This window comes from Microcaecilia unicolor, chromosome 2 (assembly GCF_901765095.1).
Source record: "Microcaecilia unicolor chromosome 2, aMicUni1.1, whole genome shotgun sequence".
NCBI lineage: Eukaryota > Metazoa > Chordata > Amphibia > Gymnophiona > Siphonopidae > Microcaecilia > Microcaecilia unicolor.
The window spans coordinates 272,509,902-272,526,903 of record NC_044032.1 but is presented as its reverse complement, the minus strand read 5'-3'; the positions used below and the strand labels follow the sequence as shown (position 1 = coordinate 272,526,903).

The 17,002-nt window shown below is 46.9% G+C and overlaps 1 protein-coding gene across 2 annotated transcripts in view; it reads right to left on the bottom strand.

Moving 5' to 3' along the window:
- The window catches only part of PLAA (phospholipase A2 activating protein), an 83,691-nt gene that overhangs the window by 4,980 nt on the left and 61,709 nt on the right, over nt 1–17,002 (bottom strand). For both annotated transcript variants that reach the window (XM_030194169.1, XM_030194170.1), the window contains 3 exons: nt 16,059–16,121; nt 15,416–15,484; nt 9,732–9,830 (listed from right to left, as the gene is read on the bottom strand). In XM_030194169.1, the coding sequence (XP_030050029.1) occupies nt 9,732–9,830; nt 15,416–15,484; nt 16,059–16,121 (231 nt within the window). The remainder of the gene's footprint in view (nt 1–9,731; nt 9,831–15,415; nt 15,485–16,058; nt 16,122–17,002) is intronic.

Below are 17,002 nucleotides of genomic sequence, written 5' to 3'. Positions count from 1 at the left end.
ATAAAAAATTTTGTTAAAACCCACAACTTTAATGCTGTCACAGCTCATATGGTCCTGGCATGCTTTATGGCATGCTTACTGTGACCATCAACCTATTCAGTTATATCTGGCTGCCGAATATAAAGTTACTTAACTTTAGGACATATTTAGAGCTACATGGTTAAAGAGTAGTTGTGCCCCCAAGCATTCCTCCACCCTCCTAATTTTAACTGGTTAAATTTTATCTACCTTGCCAAATTTAAGCAGTATGCAATTCTGAAGAGTTAAGATTTGTCTAGTTAACTTCCAAAGTTATCTGGACAAACCTTTTAATACCTCCCCCACCATTTCAGATCTAACAGAAAAGACTTACTAATATCTTGCACCCACCAGATTATTGGATCAAAGACAGCTTCTTTTTCTTCTTTTTAACCATAAGCAGATCCCTAACCTAGTATGTGTCTACCCTCTCCTAGAGATAGACAGCTAGGTGGTTTTTCAGGATTACCACATGGAAGAATGCATGAGGATAAATATGCATATATTAGAACCATATGCAGATCTCATGTATATATTCACAATATTTTTTTATTGAATTTTACAACTGTACAATATAAAACAAAAAATAAAATACATGAGTATATCCTATATAATAAAAAGCACCTCCAACGTTCTGAAGCTGGCTGCTGACTGGGTGGACAAAAACCTTGAGGCATTCGTGCACTTCCTGGTATGTCAACATCGACACTAACCAACCACAAGAAAGCAACACGATCCAGGGGAATTGCACTCGCTCTCATAGCCCCGCCCTCGCAGAACAGCTAAGGTGACATCAAGAGAAGGAAACAAACACAGCTGCAGGAGAGATAAAGCAATCCACAACAGTCTCAGGCAGCTTGACTGGCACAGAAGCAGTGCCCTGGGGCAATGAAACAGCTCAAGCAGGCACTCTCTCTGTCAGCCAAACTCCCCCACCCTCACTGGCTGATCTAAATAGGAAGACTGGCAAAAAACAGGTAACCCAGCAAAAAGGAAAACACACAGTTAGTATGAGGAACCTGATGGGAAAAGGGGGAATTGACCTTGAAGCACACACACACACTCTCTGTCAGCCAGACTCCCCCACCCCCACAGCATATTAGCAGCAAAGGTGAGGCATTGGAGCATCGCTGATCCCCATACAGAGCAAACCTGCAAACCTCTCTCTTTCACACACACACTCTCTCTCTGTGTCAGTCAACCCCCTCCCCCCCCCCCCCCCCCCCCCACAGCATATTAGCAGCAAAGGTGAGGCATCGGAGCATCTCTCATCCCCATACAGAGGAAACCTGCAAACCTCTCTCAAACTCTATGTCTCACGCTGTATCACATTCACTCTCTATGTGTCACAAAGTCACTCTCAAACACTCTCGGTCTCACAGAGAGTCTGTGTATCGCACACATACTCTCTTACATGTCTCACACACACACACTGTGTGAAACACTCTCATACTCACTGTGGCTCACATACGCACTTGCACACACTCATTCTCACACATACACTCGCACCCACACTCACTCTGTCACACACACACTCGCACATTCACTCTCTCTCACACACACTCTCTCTCAAACATACACACTCGCACCCACACTCACTCTGTCACACACACACTCGCACATTCACTCTCTCTCACACACACTCTCTCTCAAACATACACACTCGCACCCACACTCACTCTCTCTGTCACACACACACACACTCGCACATTCACTCTCTCTCACACACACTCTCTCAAACATACACACTCCGAGGAAAACCTTGCTAGCGCCCGTTTCATTTGTGTCAGAAACGGGCCTTTTTTACTAGTTATACAATAATCAACGCAGTCATATATACACCAACACTATATAGCTAAGGTATTACAAGAATGAAAATGATGTAGAGTTTTCCATTTCTTAAGACCAGCTGAAAGACCCAGTGAAGAATAAGATATAGACTGTTCATATTTCTTGTATAGTAAAATCCAGTTCCACCAAAGATAAACAGTCACTTGAGAATTGTCCTTCCAATGTGAAATAAAGCGAATGCTACATACCTGTAGAAGGTATTCTCCGAGGACAGCAGGCTGATTGTTCTCACTGATGGGTTGACGTCCTCGGCAGCCCCCTCCATCGGAAAGTTTACTAGCAAAGGCCTTTGCTAGTCCTCGCGCGCCCATGCGCACTGCGCATGCGCAGCCGTCTTCCCGCCCGAAACCGGCTCGAGCCGGCCAGTCCAGTATGTAGCAAGACAATACATTTATGGGAAGACACAACTCCAAAGGGGAGGCGGGCGGGTTTGTGAGAACAATCAGCCTGCTGTCCTCGGAGAATACCTTCTACAGGTATGTAGCATTCGCTTTCTCCGAGGACAAGCAGGCTGCTTGTTCTCACTGATGGGGTATCCCTAGCCCCCAGGCTCACTCAAAACAACAACCATGGTCAATTGGGCCTCGCAACGGCGAGGACATAACTGAGATTGACCTAAAAAATTTACCAACTAACTGAGAGTGTAGCCTGGAACAGAACAAACAGGGCCCTCGGGGGGTGGAGTTGGATCCTAAAGCCCAAACAGGTTCTGAAGAACTGACTGCCCGAACCGACTGTCGCGTCGGGTATCCTGCTGCAGGCAGTAATGAGATGTGAATGTGTGGACAGATGACCACGTCGCAGCTTTGCAAATTTCTTCAATAGAGGCTGACTTCAAGTGGGCTACCGACGCAGCCATGGCTCTAACATTATGAGCCGTGACATGACCCTCAAGAGCCAGCCCCGCCTGGGCATAAGTGAAGGAAATGCAATCTGCTAGCCAATTGGATATGGTGCGTTTCCCTACAGCCACTCCCCTCCTATTGGGATCAAAAGAAACAAACAATTGGGCGGACTGTCTGTGGGGCTGTGTCCGCTCCAGATAGAAGGCCAATGCTCTCTTGCAGTCCAATGTGTGCAGCTGACGTTCAGCAGGGCAGGAATGAGGACGGGGAAAGAATGTTGGCAAGACAATTGACTGGTTCAGATGGAACTCCGACACCACCTTTGGCAGAAACTTAGGGTGAGTGCGGAGGACTACTCTGTTGTGATGAAATTTGGTGTAAGGAGCCTGGGCTACCAGGGCCTGAAGCTCACTGACTCTACGAGCCGAAGTAACTGCCACCAAGAAAATGACCTTCCAGGTCAAGTACTTCGGATGGCAGGAATTCAGTGGCTCAAAAGGAGGTTTCATCAGCTGGGTGAGAACGACATTGAGATCCCATGACACTGTAGGAGGCTTGACAGGGGGCTTTGACAAAAGCAAACCTCTCATGAAGCGAACAACTAAAGGCTGTCCTGAGATCGGCTTACCTTCCACTTGGTAATGGTATGCACTGATCGCACTAAGGTGAACCCTTACGGAGTTGGTCTTAAGACCAGACTCAGACAAGTGCAGAAGGTATTCAAGCAGGGTCTGTGTAGGACAAGAGCGAGGATCTAGGGCCTTGCTGTCACACCAGACGGCAAACCTCCTCCAATGAAAGAAGTAACTTCTCTTAGTGGAGTCTTTCCTGGAAGCAAGCAAGATGCGGGAGACACCCTGTGACAGACCCAAAGAGGCAAAGTCTACGCCCTCAACATCCAGGCCGTGAGAGCCAGAGACTGGAGGTTGGGATGCAGAAGAGCCCCTTCGTCCTGTGTGATGAGGGTCGGAAAACACTCCAATCTCCACGGTTCTTCGGAGGATAACTCCAGAAGAAGAGGGAACCAGATCTGACGCGGCCAAAAAGGAGCAATCAGAATCATGGTGCCTCGGTCTTGCTTGAGTTTCAACAAAGTCTTCCCCACCAGAGGGATGGGAGGATAAGCATACAGCAGGCCCTCCCCCCAATCCAGGAGGAAGGCATCCGATGCCAGTCTGCCGTGGGCCTGAAGCCTGGAACAGAACTGAGGGACTTTGTGGTTCACTCGAGATGCGAAGAGATCCACCAAGGGGGTGCCCCACACCTGGAAGATCTGTCGTACCACACGGGAATTGAGCGACCACTCGTGAGGTTGCATAATCCTGCTCAACCTGTCGGCCAGACTGTTGTTTACGCCTGCCAGATATGTGGCTTGGAGCACCATGCCGTGACGGCGAGCCCAGAGCCACATGCTGACGGCTTCCTGACACAGGGGGCGAGATCCGGTGCCCCCCTGCTTGTTGACATAGTACATGGCAACCTGGTTGTCTGTCTGAATTTGGATAATTTGGTGGGACAGCCGATCTCTGAAAGCCTTCAGAGCGTTCCAGATCGCTCGTAACTCCAGAAGATTGATCTGCAGATCGCGTTCCTGGAGGGACCAGCTTCCTTGGGTGTGAAGCCCATCGACATGAGCTCCCCATCCCAGGAGGGACGCATCCGTGGTCAGCACTTTTTGTGGCTGAGGAATTTGGAAGGGACGTCCCAGAGTCAAATTGGAGCAAATCGTCCACCAATACAGGGATTTGAGAAAACTCGTGGACAGGTGGATCACGTCCTCTAGACCCCCAGCGGCCTGATACCACTGGGAGGCTAGGGTCCATTGAGCAGATCTCATGTGAAGGCGGGCCATGGGAGTCACATGGACTGTGGAGGCCATGTGGCCCAGCAATCTCAACATCTGCCGAGCTGTGATCTGCTGGGACGCTCGCACCCGCGAGACGAGGGACAACAAGTTGTTGGCTCTCGTCTCTGGGAGATAGGCGCGAGCCGTTCGAGAATCCAGCAGAGCTCCTATGAATTCGAGTCTCTGCACTGGAAGAAGGTGGGACTTTGGATAATTTATCACAAACCCCAGTAGCTCCAGTAGGCGAATAGTCATCTGCATGGACTGCAGGGCTCCTGCCTCGGATGTGTTCTTCACCAGCCAATCGTCGAGATATGGGAACACGTGCACCCCCAGCCTGCGAAGCGCCGCTGCTACCACAGCTAGGCACTTGGTGAACACCCTGGGCGCAGAGGCGAGCCCAAAGGGTAGCACACAGTACTGGAAGTGGCGTGTGCCCAACTGAAATCGCAGATACTGTCTGTGAGCTGGCAGTATCGGGATGTGTGTGTAGGCATCCTTCAAGTCCAGAGAGCATAGCCAATCGTTTTGCTGAATCATGGGGAGAAGGGTGCCCAGGGAAAGCATCCTGAACTTTTCTTTTTCGAGATATTTGTTCAGGGCCCTTAGGTCTAGGATGGGACGCATCCCCCCTGTTTTCTTTTCCACAAGGAAGTACCTGGAATAGAATCCCAGCCCTTCTTGCCCGGATGGCACGGGCTCGACCGCATTGGCGCTGAGAAGGGCGGAGAGTTCCTCTGCAAGTACCTTCTTGTGCTGGAAGCTGTAAGACTGAGCTCCCGGTGGACAATTTGGAGGTTTTGAGGTCAAATTGAGGGTGTACCCCTGCCGGACTATTTGCAGAACCCACTGATCGGAGGTTATGAGAGGCCACCTTTGGTGAAAAGCTTTCAACCTCCCTCCGACTGGCAGGTCGCCCGGCACGGACACTTGAATGTCGGCTATGCTCTGCTGGAGCCAGTCAAAAGCTCGCCCCTTGCTTTTGCTGGGGAGCCGCGGGGCCTTGCTGAGTCGCACGCTGCTGACGAGAGCGAGCGCGCTGGGGCTTAGCCTGGGCCGCAGGCTGTCGGGAAGGAGGATTGTACCTACGCTTACCAGAAGAGTAGGGAACAGTCTTCCTTCCCCCGAAAAATCGTCTACCTGTAGAGGTAGAAGCTGAAGGCTGCCGGCGGGCGAATTTGTCAAATGCGGTGTCCCGCTGGTGGAGAGACTCTACCACCTGTTCGACTTTTTCACCAAAAATATTGTCCGCACGGCAAGGCGAGTCCGCAATCCGCTGCTGGATTCTATTCTCCAGGTCGGCGGCACGCAGCCATGAGAGCCTGCGCATCACCACACCTTGAGCAGCGGCCCTGGACGCAACATCAAAAGTGTCAAACTCCTCTGGCCAGGAATTTTCTGCACGCCTTCAGCTGCCTGACCACCTCCTGAAAAGGCTTGGCTTGCTCAGGGGGAAGAGCATCAACCAAGCCCGCCAACTGCCGCACATTGTTCCGCATGTGTATGCTCGTGTAGAGCTGGTAAGACTGGATCTTGGACACGAGCATAGAGGAATGGTAGGCCTTCCTCCCAAAGGAGTCTAAGGTTCTAGCGTCCTTGCCCGGGGGCGCCGAAGCATGTTCCCTAGAACTCTTAGCCTTCTTTAGGGCCAAATCCACAACTCCAGAGTCATGAGGCAACTGAGTGCGCATCAGCTCTGGGTCCCCATGGATCCGGTACTGGGACTCGATCTTCTTGGGAATGTGGGGATTAGTTAATGGCTTGGTCCAGTTCGCAAGCAATGTCTTTTTCAGGACATGGTGCAAGGGAACAGTGGATGCTTCCTTAGGTGGAGAAGGATAGTCCAGGAGCTCAAACATTTCAGCCCTGGGCTCGTCCTCCACAACCACCGGGAAGGGGATGGCCGTAGACATCTCCCGGACAAAGGAGGCAAAAGACAGACTCTCGGGAGGAGAAAGCTGTCTCTCAGGAGAGGGAGTGGGATCAGACGGAAGACCCTCAGACTCCTCGTCAGAGAAATATCTGGGATCTTCCTCTTCCTCCCACGAGGCCTCACCCTCGGTGTCAGACACAAGTTCACGGACCTGTGTCTGCAACCTCGCCCTGCTCGACTCCGTGGAGCCACGTCCACGATGGGGGCTTCGAGAGGTAGACTCCCTGGCCCGCATCGGCGAAGCTCCCTCCGCCGACGTAGTCGGGGAGCCCTCCTGGGAGGTGGCCGCGGTCGGCACCGCACGCGGTACCGACGTCGGGGACCTCAACCTGGGCGATGGGCCAGCCGGCGCCACGCTCGACGGCACCGGAGGCGCAAGCACCGCCGGTACCGGAGGGGTAGGGCGCAACAGCTCTCCCAGAATCTCTGGGAGAACGGCCCGGAGGCTCTCGTTCAGAGTGGCTGCAGAAAAAGGCTGAGAGGTCGATGCAGGCGTCGACGTCAGAACCTGTTCCGGGCGAGGAGGCTGTTCCGGGCTGTCCAGAGTGGAGCGCATCGACACCTCCTGAACAGAGGGTGAGCGGTCCTCTCGGTGCCGATGCCTGCTGGGTGCCGAATCCCTCGGCGACCCAGAGCTCTCGGTGCCGACACGGGGAGGAGATCGGTGTCGATGCTTCTTCGACTTCTTCCGAAGCATGTCACCGGAGCTCCCCGGCACCGACGAGGAGGACGTAGAATCCATCCGTCGCTTCCTCGGGGCCGAGACCGAAGAGGGTCGATCCCGGGGGGGCTGTACCGCAGGAGCCCTCAGGGTAGGGGGAGACCCACCCGAAGGCTCACCGCCACCAGCAGGGGAATGGACAGCCCTCACCTGCACTCCTGACGATGCACCTCCGTCCGACGACATCAGCAGACGAAGTCTCGGTACCACCGACGTCGATGCAGTCGCCCGATGCCTCGGCGCCGATGCAGAGGTCCGATGCCTCGATGCAGTCGATGGAGCGGCAGCCAAGGAAGATGGTCCGGACGCTGACGACGTCGATGCACTCGATGCCTCCGGTGCCGATGTCGACGAAGAGCCCGAGAACAAAACGTTCCACTGGGCTAATCTCGCTACCTGAGTCCGCCTTTGTAACAGGGAACACAGACTGCAGTTCTGAGGGCGGTGCTGGGCCCCTAGACACTGAAGACACGCAGAGTGCCTATCAGTGAGCGAGATTACCCGGGCGCACTGGGTGCACTTCTTGAAGCCGCTAGAAGGCTTCGATGTCATGGGCGGAAAAATCACGCCGGCGAAATCAAAAGCCGAAATGGCGAAATTTGAAGCACCAAAATTTAGAGGGAGAAAAATCTCGACCGAGGCCAAACTAGGCCTACCCCGTCAACGAAAGAAAACTTACGGGGCAAAAGCTGAGAAAATTACGGGAAGGGCAGAAAACCCGAAAGGGTCTTCCGGAGCACTTCCGGAGCGCTTCCCGAACTTTTTGAAAGAAAAAAACAAGAGAAAACACGTCGAAAAGGACGCGCGAGGTAGACTCTCTGGGGCACGAACGGCGTAACACGACCGTACCGAGCGCGGACGAAAGAAGACTGGCCGGCTCGAGCCGGTTTCGGGCGGGAAGACGGCTGCGCATGCGCAGTGCGCATGGGCGCGCGAGGACTAGCAAAGGCCTTTGCTAGTAAACTTTCCGATGGAGGGGGCTGCCGAGGACGTCAACCCATCAGTGAGAACAAGCAGCCTGCTTGTCCTCGGAGAATTAACGCAACAGTTATAAGAAAGTCAAACAATAATTTAACATCCTCTGAAAGAAAAACATTGGAATACAAATGGACTTTTAGATTATATATTTTGGTAAAAAAGATGCTTGAAAACCAAAAATCTCCATCAACTTATCCCAAACATCTGACCAAAACAAAATTAGGGCATTCTAATAAAAGATGTATAAGAACACATAGTAACATAGTAGATGATGGCACAAAAAGACCTGCAAGGTCCATCCAGTCTGCCCAACAAGACAACTCATATGTGCATACCCTACTTTGATTTGTACCTGTGCTCTTCAGGGCACAGACCGTATAAGTCTGCCCAGCACTATCCCCGCCTCCCAACCACCGGCTCTGGCACAGACCGTATAAGTCTGCCCAGCACTATCCCCGCTACCAACCACCAGTCCCGCCTCCCACCACAGGCTCTGGCACCCAATCTCGGCTAAGCTCCTGAGGATCCATTCCCTCAGAACAGGATTCCTTTATGTTTATCCCACGCATGTTTGAATTCAGTTACAGTTTTCTTTTCCACGTGCACAGGGGTTCTTAACCCACTCCTCATGATAGCCCAATAAATATGCACGACACAGATTTCTATGCACTGCCGACCTTGTGTGCAAATCTATCTTGTGCATATCCTGGAAGTCTGACTGGGTGGGTCTCCTTGGACTATTTTGCAATTCGAGCTCTGGAGACCATATAGGTTTCTTCAATGGAACCCTCCCCAAAAGTAATTCTGCTCCTGTAGCAACACCAGCTGGTTGCAGTCACTACAGTGTCACACTGTAGACAGCGGACAAGTCACAGAGATACAATTAGGATCCAATTCAAATGTTCTGTACTCACACCACCTCTGCTAGCACACGAGAGGTTTGAATCAGGCCTTAATTTAGTGTTTCATGCCATTTTGCAATATGACCCAATTTTAATGGCTGAAAATTCTCACGATTCCAGATAACAAAATATGTTTTCACACCTCCCCTTCCATTCTCTCACCCACTTCTTTCCCCAACAAATTCAGAGCAAGAAGGCTGCAGCAGCAGCAGCGATGACAATCCATGTAAAACCTTGAGTGAGTTTGTGCTCACAATCATTCTACATGGGTTTTCAGTTTTAATAGGGAGCCTACTCAGGTGAAGGTAAGACCTGTGAATGTTCACTGGCTCATAGGAGACCTATGCTAATGCCACTAATGGGCATAAGTCAGAGTGAAAGTGGCCACGATTCTTGTGCCCTAACCCCTGATGTGACCCCTTTTGGAATCCAGACCTAAAATTAGGGAACCACTGCTTTAATCTATCAACATGAGGTACAAGAGATTAAAGAGATCCCTATCTATAGTCTCAAGTCATTGGATATCTCTGAATACTGTTCATTAAACATCATATTCTTGAAATATCACTTATGAAGACGACTAAGCCCTTTGAGAATTAAAGAGCAGATTTGGGGAGGGGGGAAGAACTGTGCTCACCCAATATTTGTGCTGGATTAGCCTGGTCAAAAGTGACAGCCTCCTTCTTGGGAAAATAAACATTCACAGCAGCTGTGGCCGATTGATAGGCATTTTTTCCTAAGAAATAAAAAGCAGACAAGATAGTACAAGAAACAGAAATCAATTAGCCAGTACATAAACTCAGTACAATATTTCATAGAAATTCAAAGATGAATCTTACATGTACAATGCACATATTTACAACTATGAAAAGCACAGTTAATCCCTAATTATTGTAGTAAGCATTTTATGTGACCCTACTGAATTTCCTTTCCTACAGCTGCTGAGTCCATTTAAGCAAAGATGAAAGCACTCAGATGGAGGGGTTAGGAAAGAGAAGGGGGTATTTTTCAATCGTCTTTGTGATGGCAATGAGGGGGAGTACCTCAATTTATATCTAGTTATACAATCCTCAAAATGTACAGATATAACATTTAAGACTCCATAAAGAGGATGCAATATATAAAACAATCTCTATGTTAATATAGCAAAACTCAACATGAGAGACCATGCTTTCATAATAGTGGGATCAGGCTCCATACCATTAAGACTTGAACTCCTGAATTCAATGATGGCTAGCCTATATTATGAGATGATAATGAGACTGTTTACTGGATAAATGGTTCATGTGAGCTCATTCCAAATATACAGTAATGTGCAAAACTCAGGTACCCTTGGTCAAAATGTATGTTTTAATAAATCCTTAAGTTTAAGAAGACAAAACCTCTACAAAGTACAAAATGTAATATATTTCTGCAATTTTAAGCAAAATTTCTATTTGCTGATTTTAAGAGTCTTAAAATAATAATAAAGTGATTATGGCATATGCAAAATTTTGGATACCCTTCCAGATGATTCCTTACAACTATCTTTGACTATTAAGTCCTAAGAAGGTAATTCCACAGTAGAACAAATACTCAGACTCTAACATCTTGGTTTGTGATGATGGTTTGTCTACTTTGAACAAATACAGGCTTCTCTGTGTAGTCATTTGAGTATTTGAAAATGAAGATAATTCTTAACAAAACAGGGAAAAAGGCTATTAAAAAAACCAAAAATAAACCCCATTAAACGCATCCAGCTACTGTAGCAATTTCAACTGCCAAAATCATTAAGAAACAGAAGTTACATGAAATTGCTGAAATCATGGTGAGCTCTGGAAATATCTGCTAGAGCTTTCCTAAACTGATCCAAACTGCTAAACACCCAAAGATCACTTGGCCCTCAACCTCAGAGGCTGGACAACCATGATCCAGGGCCTTGTACTCACACCAGACAGCAAACCCCTTCCATATGAAAAGTATAGCACTTCTTAGTGGAATCTTTCCTGGAAGCCAGTAGGATTCTGGAGTCACCCTCAGGCAGAGGGCTGCAAATTTTATGCTCTCAACATCTAGGCCATGAAGACCAGGGACTGGAGGTTGAGATACAAAAGAGACTTCTTGGCCTGTGTGATGAGGGTCAGAAAACACTCCAATCTCCAAGGAATTAGAGTTAGTTTTGTGGTGGCTTTGGGCCTGTAGGCTATAAGAGAAGTTAGGTTAAATTAGGCTTTGCTTCCTAGCTGTTCAGACCAGGCCTGACCTGTATTTAAGAGAATTAAGCCAATAGCATTATTGATCCAAGCTGGTGTACCAGAATACACATTGCAACGTGGAGCTGGACTGCTTACTCTAGGTGAGATCATGGGACAGAAGAATCATGATGCACTAGGTCAGTGTTTTCCAAGTTTAGTCCTGGAGTACTCCTTGCTAGTCAGGTTTTCAGGATATCCACAATGAATATGCATGAAAGATTTACATACAATGGAAGAAGGTATGCAAATCAATTTAATGCATATTCATCCTGAAAACCTGACTGGAAAGGGGTACTCCAGGACTGGACTTCGGAAACACTACACTAGGCGACCTGGGTACAGCCCGAGGTCATGACAATCCAGCCCAATTATGCCCACCCATGAAGGTGGTCAGAGAGTAGGTTTGTGGAGAATGCTTAAGCTGACTAGGATTTTGCATCATAGAACCAATTCCCAAGACATAATCCTAATTAAGCTGGCCCAATCATGAAATGCCAAGCTCCATTACGTCCATAACAGCCTATTGACAAACAATGAAAGGACATACCATTAATAGCTAGGGAGACAAACCCTATATAACATAGGATTTCTTGGACATTAAAGAGAGCAAGTGAGGGAACGAAAGAGTGTGGAGAGTGAAATCCAGATGCACTAAACCTAGCAAGACAGCAATGTGGTTTTTAAACTGGTTCTAGTCGGTTTAGCGAGCAAAGAGTACAGCCAGACATGTAAAAAAGGGTTCGCTGAACTCTTTTCCTATCACGGTAGCAGCTAACAAAAAATGGAATGCAAATTCATTATAATGAGCTAGCTACTATACAAAATGTGCATGCAAAGCGATGCACAGCCATTTTCCCGACTAATGAACAGAAACCTTTACTGTCAAAATTTTAACAGGTAGTCAGGAGCTGTCTGTATTGCCTAGAATGACAGCTGAAGCAATGGAGGGAAGAATCAGCTCATCAAATCATCCAGATCCAAGAGATTTCCTGCCTTCCAGTACAGCAGTTCTATTTTAATCACCTGCTGCTGTAAGGAAGATTTTGAACAGTTCAGAGAAGGAAGATCTGGAACAGTTCTCATGCTCCGGATGCTTCGGCCCTGAAAACATAGAAGTTTTCAAAGAAAAAAAAAAAAAGCTTTTGCATGGCTCTTATACATGCAGCTTCTTTGCGAGTATGAGCCAATCATACTCCAACTTCTCATGTGCAGAACTCTGAAATCCTCCACCCCCAGCTTGTCTGCGTGTATGAGAGCCACTTGCAGCATGCGCAGAGCAGCCTCGCTTAGCGATAGGCTGCTCTTCGCATGATCAGCTGGTCGACTGGCTTCCCCCATATCACTTGCAAATGAGTTGGGTCACAAAAGCAACGAGCAGCTCTTCCATGAGAATCTCTTTGGGAATTCCTCTGCATTTACGGATTTGGAAATACAGATGGATTCTTAACAGGGACCTTTGTGCATTTGGGCCTAAGTGAGTTGGAGTATGTAAACTAAGGTAGTCTCCAGCCCAGCAGAGGGACTGGAAAGATGTGCCATAGAGGAAGATGTCTCAAGGAGGGGGGGGGGGGGGGGGGGGGGGGGCAAGGATCTCTCCCTTGGCAGAGGTGAGAAGTTTCTATTCAAATTGAGGTATCTGAAATGCTGCTACAGTCAAATTTTGTTACTTGATATCAGACTTTTTGGAGCAGTACAGGCCTGGCAAAAGCTAGCACAGTAAGCCAATTCAAGCAAACAGCAGGTATGCTAGAGTAAATATGTGGTACTGACTTTGTGTGGAAACATTAAACATAACATCTTACTGAGACACAGAGATTGTAAGTTTCTACATATTTCTTTAAATCAGACCTTAATTAAAATTGTTAATTTGTGAAACTATTGAATTAAATAAAACCATACACTAATTCCCAAGCAAAGCTGTATTCACTGTGAGCACCTCTTGCTTATAAAAAAAAGTCATGGCATTAAGAGGGTATACAGATACTGCCTAATAAAGTTTAAACAGATCTAATAATGGTTTCTTTGGAGGACAACTCCAGAAGAAAAGGAAACCGTATCTGCCTCAGCCAATAAAACACAATGAGGATCATGATTCTGTGGTCCTGCTCTAGCTTCAGCAGAGCCTTCCCGATTAGAGGATACACAGAGATGGCCGTGCCCCCAATCGAGGAAAGCATCAGATGCTAGGCTGCCGTGTGATCAGGGCCGTGCCAACACGGTAAGCAATGCAAGGGGGCGCCGACCTCTAGAGGGCGCCACTCACTTGCAAAATCTTTTACCTGAAGCTGTGATTCTCCTCTCTCCCCTGCCCTTCCCTCTCCGCATCAGGAAGTGAAGGTAGCCCAGCAGTGCTGAGACAGACACACTCTGCTAAAGTTGCTTCAAAGAGTACAGCCAGCAGCTATATATGTATTTGGTGTGGGAAGAACTTTTCATTCAGGGTGAGCTTGAACAACATTCAAATTAAAGAGAACAGGTTTGGAGGGAGGTGTGCAAGTGAGACTGGGGAGAAATAAAAAATAAATAGTGTAATTGTTATCTGTAAGTGGTTCAAAGTTTTTGGGGTTTTTTTTCTGAGCATGTACACTGGAGGGCATGACTGCAATGATGTGTACATAATTATCATAGCTACAGCTAAAATCCATTTAATTGGCTGAGGTTCAAAGAGGAAGTTTAGCTGACGTATAGTGTAGAATAGCTGGTAAGTAAAAAAACTGATTGCTTTTTTTGTGTGTTTGTTTTTATATAAAACATTCTGCTTGGATAGGAAGCAGTTTGTGATATGTGAAAATACATTTTGCTTTAATGAAATTGCTAAACTTTAGAGTCAGAGACTTATCAATGAGGGATACATACAGTGGAAAGGAAGCCCTGGAAACGGAGTTAAGAGGACAGATACCAGCAACAGAATCAGATACTGGGCCAGCATGATCAGAAAAAGAAAGTCACCAGCCAACAAAGTTAGAAAAAAATTGTATTATTTTCATTTTAGTGTTTGGAATATGTCCACTTTGAGAAGTTACATCTGCTATCTTATTTTGCAGTGTATAGCAGTCACCAAGAGACTGGGCTCCCAGTGAGCCAGCAAGGTCAGACTGTAAATGAGATGAAGAGACCCCCCCTCCCCTGTAACAAAGACAGGAACATGCATAATCAAAGCTTAGGTCTCTGCAGTTACAAGGGCTGGCCATTCCTAATTATGCTAATAGTTTTTAATAGGCTAAGTCCCACTGAAAAGCCTCTTTATAAAGGCAGTGCTTTCTCTGGAGAGCAGTGTTAAGAAACAGCAGGAATTGTGTTTATTTTTTTAAACTGCTTTCCTGTGTAAGCTAATTTATAGTTTTCTAGTATATGCTTGACATTGAAGGGTGTGGTAGACCCTTTTGTCAGGTCTGGCTGGGCCTGTAGTTTTCAGTCTAAAGGAAAGACAGGTAGCAACGGAGAAACATCTAATGAAGAAGCGAGAGGTGGGGCGCCGCCAACTGATAGTCTGCAGGGGGGCACCAGAGACCCTTGGCATGGCCCTGCGTGTGATCTGAGTCTGGAGGCAGTACAGAGGGACTTTGTTGTTGAGATGAGTGGCAAAGAGATCCACCAAAGGGGTGCCCCAATCTTGGAAGATCTGGCAGGGAATGTGGATACTGAGAGCTCACTCATGCGGTTGCATCACCCTTCTCAAGTTTGTCAGAATGTTCTCTTTGGCTCGTCAGGTATGTGGCCCTGAGTACCATAACATGACTGGTGGCCCACTGCCACATCCCAACTCACGAGCATAAGGCAGCATTCAGCCCCCTATAAAAGGAGTGAAGGCAGCTCTGAACTTTTTTCGCCATCTCCATCAGGTGGCAGGGAGACATAACTCACTTGTCCAGACCATCTGACATAGATAAGGAATTTATGTTTCCAAAACTAGTTTCCACATAAGGCTCCAAGCAGCAGAGCTCTGATCAAAGGCACAGCAGTAAGATCAATGTACTCAAGGTGCAGTTTTACTGTTGAAATTGTACAGCACACATTCTCTGAAACAAAATTCTTGCCTAGTGAATTTCTTGGGAAGGAGAGGCCAAGGAAGAGAGTGTCACAGTACCTGTGAATGGGTCGCTTCCTCCTAAGGTCACAGTGTCTGCACCCGAGCCTGGGATATAGCGACCAGCACCTGAAACAAAGCCACATAAGATTTTCCCTCTACAGACTGAAAATATGACGACTTTTGCACAAATAACCCCCCAGGCCACAAAAAGGCTTAAATCACAAAATTTCCCACTAAAGTTTCAGGGAAAAGCACTTCCCAAAATCTACATAGGGCCTGCAGGAGAAAAGGAGAGATGCTACAATACAAAGTCTGCAATTTCATATTACTACATTCCAGGCCCTGTATTCTCCTTTCTAACACTGTCCTACAGGAAAAAAATTTAAACTAGTCACTATAAGAAAATATCCGATAAATGCCACATCCCAACACAACTTGTACAAGTATGCTCTATTCTTTCTCTTTGTGTATATGCCAACATACTGTAAGTGGGAGGTAAAATCAGGCTGCCACCAACAGCAACTGGTTCAAAAGCAAAAAAAAAAGTCTTAATAGTTCTGGGAATCTGGAAGCAGCACAGCAATCAGAGAGCTTGGGATGGGCTCTATTTTTCCTACATGTGCACACTTCCATGCAATTCTTTAAGTCTGTGGCACTAAATATTGCTGATGAGGAAGAATCAACAAGAGTTCTGCTGTACCTGTGAACGGATCTGCTCCAGACACTGGCTCAGAAGAAGAACCAGGAATATAACGACCACCGCCTATATGGTAGAAAAAGGAAAGCCAGTGAGTACAGAATGACTCATCAAAAACTGACATACTAAACTATTAAGGGGGAGCATGTTTGAAAAGAAGCATCTCAAGACCTTACCCTAGCCCCCTACCCCAACCTCCCAGTCCTTGCAGTAAAATCACTTGAGAAACATTTTTATGCAAATACGAAAACATAGAACTTTTCAGTGAGCATTTAAGGCATTTTTTCTAAGGGAACCTTGATAGCCTGTGAAACCTTTAAAGGGCCTACAACTTATGAAGCCTCTATTTTTCTCCAGCCTGTTCTCATTAAGAAATCCCAGTTCACTACTTATCACATGCAATCTATTAACACAGAAAACTTGAGTCAAATGCACCAAGCACCTGCCAGGATTCAAAACACTTCATTCCATCCAGTCAGTACCAACTCTAGAACACCGGTAATATAATTTCTTTTCAAGAAAAATATGTTCAAACCTTTTTATTTCTTGTTTTCCTTTTTGCCTTTGTTTCTTCCTTGTTCCTTTCTTCTGATCCATCACTCAGTTTCATTTGTTTTCTCTGTTTTTTCCCTTTTTCCTAGTTCATTCGTTTTACCACTTCTGTATTTGCTTTCCTTTCTAATTTTAGTTTTCTTCTTATCTTACTAAATCTAATCTTAAATTTTGTCCTAGATGTTCCCACCCTACTACCCCTTTTCTAGTCCAATTTCTCTCTTTTTTTTTTTTTTTAAATCCTACTTTAAAATATTTGCTACACACTTCTTATTGGTCACAAATACATCCTTCATACACCTTTCTTATCAGCTCTCGCTAGGGCTATACTGAATATTCATATTTAATTCAGTTTGGGCCCCCAAATACATTATTTGTATTTAGCTGAATAATGA